The sequence below is a fragment of the Apteryx rowi genome, unplaced genomic scaffold (assembly GCF_003343035.1).
Source record: "Apteryx rowi isolate R43461 unplaced genomic scaffold, aptRow1 scaffold_5, whole genome shotgun sequence".
Classification (NCBI taxonomy): domain Eukaryota; kingdom Metazoa; phylum Chordata; class Aves; order Apterygiformes; family Apterygidae; genus Apteryx; species Apteryx rowi.
Genome location: NW_020450760.1, coordinates 9,544,601 through 9,563,100, shown reverse-complemented (window position 1 = coordinate 9,563,100; position 18,500 = coordinate 9,544,601). Strand labels below are relative to the sequence as shown.

Sequence of the window (18,500 nt, the reverse complement as noted above, 5' to 3'; positions counted from 1 at the left end):
GCAAGATTTCAGGCTTACTCTGTAGTGGAGGGAAAGCAACTGTTCACCTGCACGCTGTGTGGTATCTTAGACTGGTACACTTGCTTTTTGCCATGGAAGACCAGGATTTAACCAGATTGTTGTTTCTTTACTAGTTTGGCCAAGGTGACTTCATCACTTCTCCTAAATGCTTCAGTTTTCCAATGCGTAAAAATGAAATGACAAACACGTACCTACAGTGGAAATTATGAGGCATATGCACTGCTATAACATACTACTGGGAATCCTTGGGCAAAAACTACTTTAGAGCTGCCAAGCCCTGCTAATATAGCAAAGTTATGCATAATAATCCTTTTTCCAGTCCCCATATAGCAACATTAACATGCACTTCAACATGAGTCAGGATAGTCTTGCCTCATGATAGAAGCAAGAGTGGAAGAAATAGTATACAAATCAGTACCAAATGCTCAGGACATCCACTTGTTTATGAGTGATAAATACAGCCAAAGGGTTTTTTTTTTTAAGTAAAAATGGTAACAATTTTGTACCTCAGTTACACACATAAAAGCATAGCAGCTAATTTTTTTTTTTATTCTTCCATTGGTACAAATTATTACAGAAGTCAGAAGGCAATGGTGGATCAGGCCCAGCATTTTTGGGGCAACTGAAAAGAGTGCAAAAGCAAGATACCAAAGCAGAATTACTAACTGCAGAAAGACAGGTGAAATTCAAGATACAAGTGAAAAGGAAATCTTTTTACAACATGAACTAGACATTCATTTTGAAGACATTCACAGTAATAAATGTTAGTAGGAAATGCTATGGCATAAATGTCTTTATGGAACATGTAAATTGCAGTAACCAGATATGAAAAAAAGGATGGCTTGCATTTTTTCTTGTTTATGGAGTTAGCATTGCTATTTCCCTATAGAGAACGTCCTTACGAGCTGCCCACGTTTTCAGGAATAACAAAATGCAACTTTTACATTCCAGTTTTGGAACAAACGTATCAAATTACACTAGACTAGCCTAAGCCACTGCAGTGGTACACTGTACCAAGTCACTGTTAAAAGAATATATATATTTATATACATGAAAGCCTGAGAAATCTGAAAAGGTTCATACTTCAGAGCTTTGCCTTATGAAGTTTCAAAAATGAGGCTGGGAATTTCACAGGAAAAGAAAAAATCATAAGTTCCCCAAAAGAACCTTATTTTTCTCAGGATAGTATTTTCATAGGAACAGCCATCTTATGCACCTTTGATACTTCTGCTCTCCTTTTCCAAGCCTGACACCCTAGCTACCACAGAATAGAACTGCTTRCTCTTCAGACAAACTAATGACTGTTTGTATTCTTGACTAAACAGCTATCCAGTTTTAACAGGAGGGAAAAGAGCAGTCCCACACAACATGGCCTAGTATCTATTAGATCAGGGCACTCCCCAGATATGTATGCTCTGATTTCTCAAGGCTGGGCAGAACCCAGCTCTTGCACGTTCTCTAACAGCTAAGCTGTTATACAAAAGATAGCAACCACCTGCAGACCAGGGTTAAATCAGATATCTATTCTGCGCAGTCTAAACAAAAAGAGGTCAATTCCTTAATACTGGTTCTTAACTCCAGTTTCTCAGAAGTACCTACCTAAATCCTTGAAATAGGTATTTAATTCCAGGTACAAATTTGCATGACAGACACACCCACACTTTTCTCAAAGACTGGTTTTAGTTTCTCCAAATTCAATGTGCAGGCTATTCTGGACCACAGCTTTAGGCACCAGCCTCTCCCCATGTACTACACAGGAAAATTTAGCCTTTATGTGATTTTTGTGAATCTTGCTCACAGAGCCAATCAGTTCAATTTTCAGCCTCATGGTACTGAGCATCACATTATTACTTTTAACATCCAGTCCTAATTGTATAAGAAACGCGTAGACTATCAACTCTCTGAAGCAGGGACCATGTTTTTGTTCTTCATTAAGACTATGCTTAGCTCAACTTAAGAAATAAAACTAGCCTTTTAAAAACGGTAATGATATCAGTAAATTAGATATGCCATAAATAAGATTAGGTATTGTTTCCCTTCATGGTGTCAGCTTATCATCACAAGATCTAGTAGGAATTGCCACCTCTCCCCCCTCCTACCCGGCCTTGCATTACTGTCCTGGTCTCTGTATTAGTAATCCAAATAGTCTCATCAAGTATTGCAGTTCATTTCAGGGTAATAGGTCTGTCCATCAAAGAAATCTGATGATATATCCTGTGTTTCTCATAGTATATGAACCTCAAACAACCTTGTGGAAACCGCTCTCCAGAAATACACTGGCTGTACCGGCAAACAAGAACTGCATTCAGGATTCCAAACAGTGAAAGAACTTTTTCTTTTTTTAAACAGTATTTTCAGTCTGGAGCTAAACAATGAAAGGCAAATAGCTGAGCAATTGTAGACAGGTTATCTCATGTGGTTTAAGTAAAATGAAAACACGTTTAAAAGAGATGTTTTCTACTTCTTTTTTCAGTTTTGTTTTACCAACAAGTTCTGCACTCCACATTTATGAAGCAGGTAATTTGTGATACATTCATCAAATACAAATTAGCACCTGCTAATGAGAAAGGCTTTAATTTAAATCCAACTGGAGCTAATCTAAAAAAAATTGAAGGAGGAATCTACCAAGTAAAGAATGGAGAGCTTTCGCTTTCTGTGATCTAAGAACCTATGAGGGTTTCCAGGTCATCTCCATTTACTAATAAAGGTACTGATTTTACTCTTAAGGTGGTTAAGGCAACATTACTGTATATGGCATCATTTTGTTCATGTTAATTCAGAAAACCTACTGTCAACCTGCTCTAGTAATGTCAAGAGTGCTGAAGACAGACATTCTCATGGAGAGATCCTTATCAATGGAATTTATTTCTTATGCATCTTTTCCATCAATGACTGTGACTTTGCTTTTTGCTTGTTTTCTATCATGTCCACTCAGATCTTATCTGATTTTGGTCTCATCTGGTAACTTCAGAAGCCAAAAAAAAAATCCCTTTACTTTCTCTCTTTTCTCTCTCTGGTCCTACAGATCACAAGCTGATGAACTGGATTCTTTTATGGCTCTTGACCTATCAGGAGAATTAACTCAGTTACAATTTTTCAGACTTGACTGTTGACAATAAAAAGATCAAACACGGTTCTTAAGTCTCCAGGCTGAGGCCACAGGGATGACTCTTAGAAGTAATTCGTATTCCTTTGAAAATGGGAGAAGACTTTTTCCAAGTAGAAGACATTAAGCATGGGATCAAAAGATGCTACATTTATAATCACTTTTGAGACTAAACTAAATGTTATATATGTATGGAACAGTATACCATATTTCAAATATGCTTATTCCAAGATTTTGTAGTGTCACCTCTCATTTTACAGAAACTCCCTCAATCTACAGTACTGCTCAACCAAAAATAGCACTGGAACATTTGCTGCCTCTCAGTGAGCTCATAGGGTTCCTCTGTCTTCCAAAGATATTCTCATTCTTTTCTGAATTCCTGACAAATATCCCCCAGATTCGAAGAGAGTTGTTTACCTTTTTGCCTAGATGAACAACATCGTATTTTTAGTACTAGTATCCTGTGGTTTCTTGCAACATGCTGTCCTGATCTCTCCAGAACACTTTGCATTTTGGAGCATTCCTCCAATAAAAACACATTTCTTTAACATTTCTTTCACCCCCTTTGCCTGCTCCTAACTTCATGCCCTCTCCCATGCTGCCAACTATTCTTGGAGCAGATTCTCTCTTCCTTTGCACTAATTAAACAGATTGTCTTCCAAATCACTTCCTCCAGATCATAATATTTTAAGAAGAGAAAAGCCAGTCTTTGTATCAAAGCATAAGACAGAATAACTGACATATTGGTTCTATTTCTTACGTGTGATCTTGAGCACATCTAATGAACACGGCCTGTCAGGACACTTTGCCAACATGACACAACTTATAAATCCCAAATGGACATGGCACTTAGGAACCCCACACAGCCAAGAAGGCAAATCCCTCAGAAAGCACAGAAGCAGAATTCTAAGTACATTTTTGCCAGGAAATGTAAATGTATATGACATTTCAGACACCTCAACGGGTTAAGAACAGTGGTTTGGACCATTCCACTACAGATGGGCCCCCACACTCTAGCTAACCAGCTCTCTTGATGCCTCAGTGCTATTTAATTCTAATGTTTTACAAAGAATGCTGCTATTGCTGCACCAGAAGATGCAAAATCCATCCTCTATTTCTTAACTATACTATAGGGGAAACAAATATAAAAAGCTGTAAAAACTCACACTTGTTACTAAACTAGGTAGATACACACCTGAATACACGCAGGGCACGGGGCAGAGTAAAGAGGTGCTCTTTTTACATAGCTATTTTTCCCCATAACACCACAGTTCAGTAGGGTGTTCATCTAGAACCAGATAGAATATGCAGCAAGATAATCAGAGCAGCAGCTTTTTCCAATGCTATTTTTGTAAACTGCTATGCGTGGATCTTGCTGGAGTCATAATGTGAGTGCTGATACACTATTTTGAAAATATACAGAAACACTGGCATGGAAATTTTGCAGGTTTGATATTTCCCCTTCCAATCTTCCTCTCTCTGGAAAGCACAGGTAGGGCTTTCTGGTATGCACCAACTCACTTCTTCAAGTTGCTCATTGCACTACTGAAAAAACAAAAATAACAGTAATGACCCCAAACCTCTGTTCTGGCCAAGCTATATTGAGCCCAAGAAAAAATAAATGTGAAATAAGAGGGATTTATATACGCTTTTCCCATATACTAGAGCAGATAAAGGACGACAGAGGCTCATGGCTCGGACATGGCAATTTCAAAGGGTGCTCCCAGATGCCAGATCTGGAATATATTGTTCCTTCTTCTTTGTTGCTTAAAATCCTTCCTGAGTTATACCTATATGCCACTCTCCTAGAGAATACAAGAGTGGGTTGATAATGGTTGCTCTGCTGATAGAACATCACACTGGCAGCACTTCCTTTTGCCTAGGAAGATTCTACCTTGCCATTCCTGGTAACCCTGATTTTTCAGTGCTGAGCCAATGTTTTCACCTTGTTCATCAGTGCAATTCAAGGGAAAAAATAAAATGCAGTTATAATCGTGCAAAGAAAAGTATGACATAACAGCAAGGCTACTAGAACACGTTATTAGATTTTTGAATATATGCTCTGAGTCTAATTAAAAAATGCACTGAGACAGAAAAAAACAATTAGCATAACCAGATCAATGAAAGATCTAGTTGTCTATTGTAGGATATAGCCACTTTCAAAGACGTAGCAAGAAGCAGAAAATTGAACTTTGTGTTAGAATTGATCTCCTCTTTGCAGGGTGAAGAAATTCAATATTTCTATTGTTTGCTCTTTTGGGGGGTTGATTTTTTGTTCTCTTACGTTTTGGTTTTGTTTTCTTCCTGTCTAGTGGAGTAAAGCATCCAGATTCCTTCATACTGTTGTGTTTTCAGGACATTTTGTAGTGATTGGGAGTGTAACAATGTCAGTGTTTGTGATGTTAGAGTGGAGACTTTGTTGGACTGGATATTGAAAGGTTAAATATTGTCCTTTTTTAAATTGGGAGGGAGCTAGTCTTCAGACCAGATTCCTTATATCTGTTGTTGGCCTGCAGGTTTCAATTTCTGTTTAATTTGGAATAATAGTCTCAGAGGCCTTCCCTTTCCCCTTCTTGAGTACTATAGCATACTTCATTCTCTGCAAGAAATCCTTGCAGTAGCCTCCAAGGCGTATTTTGTTTGTGCTAAGGGATTTCTCATAGCTATTAACACTATAAAGATTGTAATGTTGCAGTCTTTCTAGAGAAAAACACTATCTGTGACTAGTCAAGCAACCACAAAATGTTCTCTCAAGCAACTAACCCACAGGGAATGACTCTTAATCTAGGTGGGATGCAGATCCCAAAGAGTAGAAGGAAAGTACCAGGAGGAGGATATAGCAGCTCCGCTCTGGGGAAAAAGCGGATGCAACATAACACTAAATTCCCTACCTTTATCAAGCCTGTTTTCAACCTTGAAACATCTCTTGAGTGAGAAATTAGCACAGTTTTCATGGCTCAGATGAGGTACCACGTGCAGGTACTCTCAAGAGGTAAATCCTCTCTGTTGCCTTTCAAGAGCCCTCATCCCCCTCACGCTCTGTTGTGGTATTTCACCTCATGTTGCCCATGGCAGTTTCAGAGGATATTCTGAAGTACAGTAATCAAAACAGCTCTATGTATTCATTTGGGGGGAAGGTCAATGGTCACCTATATCGTCAGTGATTCTGTGTTCCAGTTTCACTTCTATCTTGCTCTTCCTTTTTCCCTGTATTGCAAACCAGTACTTAAAAAATCTTGAGTCAGAAGATTTTCTTTAGGATATAAGTCAGCTTTTCAGAGATGACAAAACCTGTATCAAAACCTGGCATATAGGATTTAACATTTCAGCACGGCACTGTTAGAAACGCTGAGAAGTTTCCATAGCAATATGACCAAAACTTAAGGCAATAACAAAAGGAGGTCGTTCACCAGTAGCACTTAGAGAAGTTTAACTTTCAGGCTGATGGTTGAAAAGTTCACATGTTCTTTGGCATTAATCAGTAGTTTCCACTGAAGTACTTCATTTTTTAAGCTTCACACATAGTATCTAGGAAACCCTAGCTGCTCAGTAAACTCCTAATCATGCTTTCAGCTCCTGTTTGTCTTGTGTTTCATGAGAGATAATTACTTGAGACTCATGAGGTTTATTTCCAGTGCACTTCACTGCAATTAAAAGCTGTGTGATTAATACTGATTTTAGCAGGATGCAGGCAGGTATAGGTTTACCCTTTAGAATAGTGTTTTCTGACCATTTCAAAGCCTAATAAAGGACCATTTTACTCACTTTCTTAACAAGAAGCTTGGGAATCAGGTTCTGTATGGAAATGCATCTCCTTTCTTCCTGCTCTTGCTGAGATCAATCTGAATACAAGTTTGGTTTCAAACTGAATGAGAGCTTGCAAGCACTGGGCTTTGATACAGAGAAAGAAATTGTGCACTCTACAAAAGGCTGAAATAGATCAAGAAAAAACACTAAAGATAACAGAGGATCTTGAGCAATAGTTCATATACTACAATTGCTGGAGTCTATCCACAACCAGAAAACAATGTAATGAAGTTTGCTTCCCAAATGAGAAGTTAATTACTACAATTTACTGCAGTACAGACAGGTACCTGAACAGTGATAAATAAAATCTTTGTATTAATCATGGATTCCTGACTCACTTTTGTAGAAGATTCTATTTTTAAGATCTGCAAAATATTAACGGCGCTGCAGTTCACTGACAAAAGCATGACTCCAGTGAGAAGAATTATTAAAGGTTTGTATATCTAATCATATTAAATTATGAAGAAAAAAATACAATGAAAAGATATTAAAAGACCTCACATAGGCAGGCCAAACAGTACTCTGTTTGTGCCCTGTAGTGAATGCTTTGTATCTCTAAACTACATTGGTCAGTGCTTAACACTCACAGAAAGAAGTGTTACAGAAATCTCAGACAATTAGTTTGAGGCATAGACTTTAGTGCATACTGGGTTTCAATTTTTGGTGAAATGAGCTGACTTGAGATTCCCAGATAACATTCCCTGTACTCTAGATTTAAGCTAGTTATAAAGCCTCATTTTAGAATAGTCTTTCCTTCTCTGTTTATAATATCATCTCTCTAGTAAGACTGATTTGATTCCAAAATTAGAACAACTATTCTCTCTTCCTGATTTTGACATGTTCTCCCTTCTCAGCATTGCTGCCTTCTCTTTCTAGCAACCCCAGGAATGCTCTTTCAGCACCTCCTGGGGCTCTCCACAGAGGTAGACTTACTTCAAGACCTTCATGATCCTCTCTTTGAAGTTGCCTCAGGTTGATGCTGTACCTCTCAAACCCTGCAGGCCTAACAGATATTGGTGATAAAACCAAAAGGTTTAAAAAGTCTTTCAGAGAATTCAAGATCTGTATAAAATTGTTCAGAGTAATAGTAACCCTTAAATTAGAAGCCAATTTGCAAGCGGTTGTTGACTTTCAGGATTAAATAAAGATGTGCTCCACAGCCAGCCCATGTTAGCCCAAGTAAATATACTTGACAAATAAGAACTGTGGATCATGAATCAGTAAAGGGTTTGCTGCACTTAAGTTACTTTTGCTGAAGCAGGTTAGCTGTAAGCATTGCTAACTGATTTAAATACCCAATTTGAGGAGATGAAATTCCAAAAGCTGATACTTCAAGTCTGGGATCCATAGATTTTGTCATGAATTTACAAATATCAGCATATTATCTCAGCACTCTGCAGAAAAGGTATTTTCCTGTAGCTCAAGTATAAAAGAGGGGGAAGGTGAATCAAAGAGGGAAAATGACATATTCAAGCTCATACCACAAGCCAATGGCTGAATCTAAAATACAATCCAGAGACAAAATTTGCTCTGGTTGGTGAAGAATCATTGTCTGTAATGAAGTCACAGCCTGCAGCATTAGTTGATTAGTTAGCTCATGGGATTATCATTTGCCTGTACCTTGTGTTAGGCACTAGACCATAAGGACAGCTAATGCAGGAATGATCAAAACCAAAAATAAAACTTCTTGCTATCTTTTCACCACCATAATTAAAGCACCAGTTGAAAACATAAAAGATGTGGCCTGCAGCATCTCAAGGAGAAAAGTATTTCAGAGACAGGCATTGTAAATTTAACACTCCTGCCTTTAATTCTCTCAGTTCCACACTGAAAAAGAGTCAACAGATACACTTCTGCTAGACATACTAAAGTGTTCAGATGTCCCTGGGTCTGGACTGTTTTACAACTGAAAAAAGCAATTAGAAGAACTAGCTTTGTTAAGAAGGGTATTGAAGGAGTCCAGGCAGGATGGAGTAGAGAGAGAAGAATACACCTGTAGACATCACAGTGACTAGTAGTCCTTCTTATAACAGATAAGTTACTGATGAACTAGAGGAAAATGCACCTAGAAACAGTTTTCCAAACTGGGGCACTCACCTTAGTGAAGAAGTCCTGGATTTCAGTCCCTGCTTCCGGGAATGCTTAGGCATTTTAAATGAAACAGTTGTCAGACAATATTTTTTCAGAGAAATATCAAAACCTGGACAGTATCCCAGTGACTAAGTCAGAGAAATATGCTTCCTTACCATGCCCTACTGTCTTCTGCACAGTGAAACTCTTTTTCAAGAGGAAAGAGTGAGGACTGCATCCATCAAAAGAGGTTCGCAGTCCACCCCTGTGTGGTGTAGTCCACTCCTGTTTGAATCTCTATAGGCTGAAAAAGTTGCTGGACTGAAGTCTCATTTTCTTGATGATAGCACATTGACCTTAAATTGTTACAGACAAGTGATTCAGAGTGTAATGTCCTAGCACTGACTGTGTTTTTAAAGACAGTTATTTTTGGTCTAAATAAAGTTTAATGAGGAAGCTGTGCTGAAATAAACAGAGGCACAAAGTTTATTGACTTTGGTACTTCCATGCTCAGCAGCCTAATTGCCATATATTGCTCCTCCAAGCTGCTCAGCTCTGCTATGCTCCTTATATAGAGCCTATGCAGCTACCACAAGTTCTGGATTCTTACAATACCTGCACTCCTTAATATCACTTCTATCAGCAGCTAATTTACAAAAACATGTCTTCAGATTTAGACGAAAGGAACTGAAAATGAAAGTATGACACTGACCAGCTCCATGAGGCACTACAAATGTATTGTTAGCAAGCCCTAGAGAATATCTAGATATTTTATTACTCTTATGTTGTAGACTCCACTATTAAGCAAATACTCTTTATGAGAATTATGAAGGATAACACATTGTCTGCAGATCTCTTCTGGTATTTAACTATACATATATCCATAACCTTAGTGAGAACTGTTTTCAAAATTTAGATTTGAGTCTAGAGGTTTTTTTAAATCACCCCTTAATTTTAGGATGCTCAGATTTGAAACGTGCATTCAGGTGCATACCTAATTGAAATAAACTTCACATAAGCTATGTAAGCAGGTCCTTTGCTGACCCACAAGCACATTTTTAACCTTGATCAGGGAACTGTGACTCTCAGCCAGACCTTTAAGSTGTTACAGTCAAAAGACTAGATAGTGAGATGAAACTGTATACATGCAGTTGCTATTGATGCTACTCTGGGCTTGTAAATCAGTGCCCTAAAACACCTCTTTTTGTCTGTACAAGATCTCACCATATGGATTACTTTTTTCCTGAGCAAGTTATTCTGCTGCATGAGGAGCAAAACAGAAGTGGCTTCAAAAAACCAAATTCCCAACCTGTGAAAGAGGCACAGAATCACAGAAACCAAGAGAAAAATGTTTCGTGTCAGCATACTTTATGCTCTGGGTAATGAGTCTCTCCAAGGCTACATCACCTTTTGTCTTTCAGTAATAACCTGATCTTGTGTACAAACAAAAGCATTTGCTTCCTAGACACTGTGATTCATACCATTTCTTCTGAAAAAATTTTCTGCCAGTAACTTACCAAGTTCATAGGAAACACCACTCTTGTCAGTGAGAGGGAATTCAAATGCAACCCTACCACATGCTCTACACTGCTGGACTGAGTGCTTGGCTTGTGGCAGTAGCTTTCAGAGCAGTCGTGCCTGTGTCTGTAAAGTCTGCTGAGAATGGCTGTAAGGCCAGTCTCAACCACTGTGTACTGTGTAAGGCCAAACTCACATGCATATTTTCAGCTGCATGCATCTGAAAGAGCAGGAGTCTGCCCAAGTTATATATCAGCCTCCAGCAAGGTAGCCACATTATAGGAGCCACTGCTGCTGTAAAGTGGTGAAGAAGGCAAGGTAGCCTCAGCCCTCATTTTACTCCCACTATCCTCTTGATCATAGGACTATGCCAAGGAAACAATCTCTTCCGAGGAAATGGTGTCTCCTCCCTACTCTCTGCCCACCACACATCCCAAGACAAAAACTGCAAAGAGCCTACCAGCTGTTCCAGGGGGCAGAAGGAGCAGAAGGAGAAATCAAATAAACTGAATAATCAAAGTACACCTGGAATCATGAGGGCAAATTTCCTCCACCATGTACCAAGCAGCTGTTTGCTCCTACTACCCCATTCTTCTAGCAGTATCTTCACTTAAGCTTCACTTAACTTCTACCAACCTTAAACACTTCTCCCAACCTCACAGCCTCACTTCCTTTTTAATTTCTATTCAGCTTATCCCCTCCAAAACTTCCCTCTTCATAAAAATTGCATGTAGCCAGCCTGCCATTTGCTACTATCACATCATTTTCTCTGCCTGTATATTGTCCTGTCGATTTAGACTCTAAGTCTTTAGGGGCTATATTAAAAATGCTGCCCACAAATCAATGTTTTTACAGAGTCTTAGTACACTGAGACCTTGTTCTTGGTTGGCTTTTATGAGTATCAAAGTGGTAATCATAGAAAGTAATTAGATCTATAGTGTTTATCGCAATAAGAAATTAGTATGCAACAATAAGAAATTAGTATTAAATTATGAAAATCTAGGATTCCTATCTGGTGACTGACTTTTTATTGTTCTCAGACATTTTGTTTTGGTGGAAGTGACCCAGGAAACTGTCAGACTAAGCTCTGAGGATGGAAATCTCAACTCATAAATCTTGTATCATCTTGGAATAATACTGTATATGTGCACCGCTACGTTGAATTTCATGCACCATCCTGACAGTTCTGTCCACAGCTACTGTCAGAGACAGGATGCTAGCAGATGGCAGGCTGATCATTGCACTGGTACATTCCCCTATGGAAGTTCTTGAGTGAGGAAAAAAAAGATGTCGCTTTTTTCTCACAGAAAAGCACAGTGAATAACACTATATTAAAAATGAAAAGAGAGAGGGTTAATATCCTCAGTGGGTTTTAAGCAGCTGTTTCAATAACAGACTGATGCTGGTTTAGTAACAAAATGCAATAAAACTTGAAAGAAAGAGATCTTGTTGATTTATCGCATATTTTGATAAGGCATCAGGAAGCAGGTGAGGAAACTTTTCCATCAGTTTTCCATTAGTTTAATCTGCTCAGAAATGTAGGTCTCAATATTTGGGCACAAATTTGGAGGGAAGACCATCCAACATCATATCTTCAGGACTAAAAACAAGGTCTTACTTCTCAATGTATCACTTAGGTTATACTACATTTATCTATTAACTACTTGTCAAATTTTGAATTCAGTGACATCAGTGCAAATCCAGACAACTTCATTGGTTTGCTTAAGCTATGATCTGTATTTGAACTGCTGGATTTGAAAACATTCTCATCTGAAAGCTTGATACACCTGCTAAAAATGAGAAGAAATAGATGCTGATATGGGGCTGCAAGAGATTAAACAGGGGGTGGTTGTTGCCTGGCAGGAAGCAGAGAGGGTCTCTGGACTATGGCATTACCCTAGTGAAAAAGAGGTAAAGGCAGCACTTCAGGGAAACCTCTCACAGCTTCTTTGCAACAACAAACTTGGCTGAGAACTCACACGCCATCTGTGAATCGGTATTCAGGTATAATTCTACAGGTTTAATGTGAGCCTGGGGAAAGAACAGGAAGAGAGAGAGAAAAGCGAAAAAAGAAAGGGGACAGACACTGGAGCAAATGGAAGGTGAAAGGGGAGACAAAAGAAAAAAGGCTGTATTTTTAAGTGTTCCTCTTCTGCACAGTTATTCTCCTGTACAAAGTGTATTTTCCATGAGCTGCTTTACATTCATTTTCACATAAGTAATTTGTAAAGAATTTGTGGTTTTACTTGTACAGTAAGAAAAGAGTTCAGAGAAGCCAAAAATCTCTCCTGAAAAAAAACTGAACCTCTAAGAGAAAGAGTAGCTAGGATAGATCTGATGCATCCAGGAAGACAAACAACAAAGTTGAGAAAAGGTAGAGCTTTAGAAATTGCTAGAAGAAAGCTTTCTACTAGCTCAGTGGAACTACTCTTATTCCTGTCCCCCATCTTCCAGCTAAGAACTACTTTTCCTGGGACTGTTACAAGTTTAAGGTAATGACTACTGCTGTCTTTCAAAAAAAAAAAAAAAAGGAAAAAAAAAAGAAAAAAGGTGTATATCATTTTCATAACACTTACAGGTCTCTGAAATCTAAAGCACACCACTTCSCCAAATTGTCCATGAAGACCTGAAAAATAGGTAGCAGATGCATCTGTTCTGACAAGTCTCTCATTCAATGAGGTGTGGTTTGAATTTGAGAAATACACAAAGTAGTGTATTTCTTGATACACTAGCTTCAGTACCAACAAGGTACATGAAAAGTTTCTGTTTTTACAAAGCGCTGTTTTGCAATGAAATACTTCCAGCCCTATCTATTCACAGACAAATGTATGGTTGTTCTTCTGGTTATTTACACATCAAAATAGTGGCAAAATTGCTTTTTTATTGCAAGATGTACAGTAGTGGGTGCCCAATTCCTCTGTTGAAATATTCTGTTAATACTGTGGGAGTACTGCATATTTGATAAGATCAGATCTCTCTCCCCTTTTATGAGGTTCAAATTGTTCTTAAAATTCACACAGAGTGCATGGACTGATCACTGCAAAGCAACCTATAGTGTTTTGAAGGGTGTTTTGCATCTACTCCTTGTAAGGTAGCTTAGGAGATTCATTCCCCAGAGATAGGCTGCAGTCACTAAAAAACGATGAGTCCTCAAGAAGAAAATTCAGACCCTAACCTATATCCCCTGCATCACCATCTAGAGAAGCCTATTTCTCTCCACTGACTACAGAGGGTTCTGAAGGAGATTAAGCATCATCTAAACTAGATATGTGAATGTTGCCCAACATTTAAAAAGGACTGCAAATGATAGCAACAGAATTGAAAACTAGACAAGTTATACAATGCGAGTGAAAAATTGACCATAAGCTTACTCTGAAAACTTTCTCCACCCTTGCAATACCCTTCCCAAAGATGGTTCCAAGTTGGTCTCCAATCCCAGCCAGCAAGAAGCCAAATAGTGGAATCCCAAAGATGGCGTACAAGATGCAGAAAACTTTGCCTCCGACAGTGCTTGGGGCAATGTTCCCATATCCTGAGAAGAAAAACAATTGTCAGTCTCAGAATTTATACATGGCTTTTTAGAAAAACTAATGAGTTGATCCTATAGCAATGTCTTTGCTCCRCATGTAATTCCTCTTCACAAACTCTCCATCACATGATGTCATTTCCCAGGCAAGCTACTCACTGTGGTTTAGAGTTATTCATCTGTAGCCTCAAATACCCATATTTTCTATGGAATCATCTTGCTAACTGATGTTACTATTTGATTAATTAATATAGCTTGACTTATCATGGCACAAAAATCAGCTAGTGCTGGCCTGGTGCCTCCATGAGGCTGCTCCTCTTGGGCTCTGCCAATTATTTCCTGATGGGAGTGTGATGAACCTGACAACACTCATTTTCAGTGGTTAGCTCATAATTTCCTCAGCCCCTCATTGCACTGACTAGGTAAACTGTGGCTTCCAGAATGCACTCACACTACATGAATTTCCAAGGGCTGCTTCTGCCTTTATTCAGTTCCCCTTTCGATTTAAAAATAAAAAGCCTAACTTCCATATTTCATGATTTTTAATTGATTTCAGCACATAAGTTTTTAAGCCTTCCCTCTGGAGATCCTAATCCATTTACAATTAACCTACATTTTTGGTGCTGTAATAAAGGCAAGTACATGCCTACCTTTTACCTTCTGTTAGGGTAACCCAGGACTGTTGAACAGATCACAGATTCTTATCAACACATAATTATATGGCTGCACATCATGAATTAAAACTCTCTTTTTGGCCAGAGCATGTTTGGGCACGTTTGGTTTTCGTTCCCAGCCTTATAACTCCATGTAAGGTATTGGAAACACCAGATATTGGCAGAAAAGAGATGGACTCTGAGGTCTATTATGGTCAGTAGATCCTTTGAGAACTATTGCAAAGTGCTGGAATCTTCTTTACTCTGGATTTCTGCAGCTGTCTCGTAGCTAAAGTGCAAATAGGCCAGTGTTTGGGCAAACTAGAGAGAAGGAGGTGGAAAGCATTGTGTTAACCGGCCCTTTGCAACATGGAAGGTAATAGAAATCTTGTTTGGAGGACTTTTTCTGTGATATTCCTAAAAGTCTAACATGCTGATGAATGCATAGGACAGCTCTCTGCCTGTCCTATGCAGTAAAGTATGTGAAGTCACCACAATTTGTTGAGACATTTCTTCCCTTCTCCACATACTCTCATGTGTATTTAACTATAGGAATCTATATAGAGCTATATGACTTCAATAGCCCTTGTATTGCTGTTAAAAAGTTAATGTTAAAGAGGAAGAACAAGAATTGTGGCACTATCACTTTTACATTTAAGATCAGGTATCTTTATTGAAATGTTTTAGAGATGTATATTTTGACTATAAACATTCATTCGAATATTAAAAATGATCATGCAATCACAAAAAGAGTCACAGTGGAATTAATTCTTTAAAAACTTAAAATAAAAAATAGATCAAATTTTGCATTAGAATTAAGAAATATGTGTGATTACTGCAATTATGATGGTGATTCTACCCAGTTCCAGTTTGGAAAAAAAATTACTTTTCAGGAAGATCATTTTAATTAGACATTTGCTGGAAACTAAGCACATACAGAAATTCATTAAAGCCAGTGGAACTTACAGTTCCGTCTTTAAGAGCTTTCCTGCATTAGGCTAAGCATAGTATTATGCCACCTACAAACCTGAAAAAACTTTTCATATAAATAGACCTATTTGAACTAGAGACAATAGGCTGCACTGGAGACAATAAAAGCTTAAGGGTTTGTGATGATTTGAGGCAACTAATGAATTCTGAATGAAGTTTATCTCATAGATTGACTCTGGCTATAGATCCAAATCTGTCTCGTCTTTCCTTCCCTGCTCCCTCCTTTTTGAAGGTTATTTTTAGCTCTTATTTCAGTGATTTTATTTACAATGTAAACCTGAAGACTAGAATAACTGTAGTGATGGTAAACTGCAACACAGACAAGAATGAGGACTCTGTAAACTGGGTTCACTTCCAAAGCCAGAGCGTCTTGCTAATATACCATTGGTGACTGTGAAGATAAATATTCGCTGTTAGGGAAGTAACACCTTCCCACCAAAGGAGCAGACAGGAACAACAGTTCAGCTGTTGTTTAGAATACTCTGTTTTCTTCAGACTTTCTCTGGGATGCTGGATTTTGAGCAGTGCAAAGCAAATGTATTAGCACTGCCTTTTAAAGCCACAGGAAAGCATTTGTCAGAACGGTTCAGCAACACAGAGGAAGAGGGGAGAATGTTTCTAGGAACAGGCGTATGTCATACTGTATGGGGAAGCAGTCCTGTTTAACCACAGATCAGAGACGGTTCAATCTGAAGGTGAGCCAGAGACTACATGTTTGTAATAATGTTATAAAAATATCTAATATCCTAGAAGATTCCTGTTTAAGTTCAAGAATGCCCTGAAGGATAAGAAAATTGAGAGTGAATTACAACATTGTCTGGGTCTGTATGTGTTTTGCTATCTAGGGAAAGAGTAACTTGCTTCAAAGTCCTATGCAACTTTCTCTGTCTTATGTTATACTTCCCACAAGTTCCTGATGAGCTGAAGTGGAAACACAGAGCATTCAGAGGGATGGAGAGCTAAGAAAGTGTCTGCTTAATCTACAGCAAATCCCCTGGTCCTTGGGGACTAAGGCCCCAATCCTCTAAAGTCTGTAACACTGGCAATGGGTACATCCCTCTGTCACGGGATGGTGAAATGATTATGCTGATACACAGCACCACCTCCTCCCTCAAACCATCATCTGTTTCATGGTGAGCCCAGATTTCTGCTGAAAGTCTAAAAAAATCGAGGCTTCATAGGTCAGTGAACTGAGGCTACATAGTCTGTTGAGTGTCTGCATAAGAGGAGATCTAACAGGACTTTGGCAGATAAAACAAAATCATTTTCATGCCCAGACATGTAGACGTAGACGTAGACTATATCCAGCCTATAAAAATCTCATTCATGGAGAATATAAAGCAAATATGGGCTAAAATCAGGTTCTTTTCAATAAACTATTTAAATAACAGATGTCAATAAATGTGCCTACATAAACTATGCCAACATACAGCACTAGTGGCATTTATTTTAATGAGTAATTTAAAAGCCTGTCTCTTGGACATTTAATTCAGAAATGTTTTCTCTCTATCCACCTCCCAGTTTTATGTTACCATTAAAAACACATGGTAATGTAACTTAGTATATAGAGAGACACACAGAGGTGTGCACTCTATATCCTCACTCTTTTACCATCACTCTAAGCCCAAAGAAAAGGCAGAGCCAAAGGCATCAACTCCAGTGTTTGGGCTGATCACCACGGCAAGTTTATATAACTACACCAGGAATTTTTTGTTGCTTTAACTGCATAAAGAACTTGCAAAATTCAGTCCAGATTCTCACACTTTAATGAAGGGTTGTGTGCTTTCAGATTATTTGTCTGTACTGTCACCAGTGCACACATCACAGTCATATGCAGAAAAGCACTTTATCCCATATTTAAGTGTTTTGCTGAAGAAATGTACTGTACATAATTAAAAAATGGTAAATGTCCAGACAGAATTCATGCAGTAGCACTACTAACAATCAGAAGAATATTCAAAGGCAGTGCAAATAAAAAGCAACAGTTTGTCCGTGATTTCCAAATAATAATATCTGCTGACCCTTTAACGGTAACCAAGATAGCACTGAAGTAGAGCTTAAAACTAACAAAACATTATATTATAATTAATAGATTAACCTTATCATCAGTGTTATTGGTTTATCATCTTTTCCCTTCAGACTGATTGCTGAAGTCCCAGCTGCCTCAACAATCTTCAAAAGAACTGGTTCACAGAGAAGAGGATAAAAACCTTTGCACATCTAAAGCCAACATTCAAAGATTGAGAGACTAAGTACACAGGACACAATGTATAGGAGACACAGATGACAGGGGCCTGGATAATGAAAATACAAAAATGAGTGGTTCGGAAAAGTAAATGGGGCATTCCAGTATACCCTCCATCTTCTAAGGAGAAATCTGACAGTATTTCATGGAAACAAATTCTGAAATGGCAAAGTTCTTTTTTTACATAATCCACAATTTGTGGAACTACTTCCAATAAGGTATTATTGGTACCAAAAGCTAAGGCTTTTAAAAAGGATTTGATACTTATGTGAGTATATTTCCAATTACAAGGAGTAAGGTATTAAAAGAAAAAATTATATCAAGCTTCAGAGCATAAGTCAAAATTAACTGATGTACTTCAGAAAAATGTTATCCTTTTGCATAAATTAATCCATAATTCCCAATAACTATACAAGGTTCTTTCATCTGGCACTGGTTCTTCATCTTTATAGTGAAAATTAAGATAATCTATACTAACATCAAGAACAGGGTTATAAAGCTGTAGGTGCTACTTATTTTGCAGTTCAGCTTTGCTGTTCTACCCTATGTAAACAGTTTCTGATA

At 38.2% G+C, this 18,500-nt stretch overlaps 1 protein-coding gene across 1 annotated transcript in view; it reads right to left on the bottom strand.

Annotated features, from left to right (window-relative positions):
• Window positions 1–18,500, bottom strand: part of KCNK10 (potassium two pore domain channel subfamily K member 10) — a 69,257-nt gene that overhangs the window by 7,938 nt on the left and 42,819 nt on the right. The window contains exon 4 of the mRNA XM_026079640.1: window positions 13,894–14,054. Coding sequence (XP_025935425.1) covers window positions 13,894–14,054 — 161 coding nt within the window. The remainder of the gene's footprint in view (window positions 1–13,893; window positions 14,055–18,500) is intronic.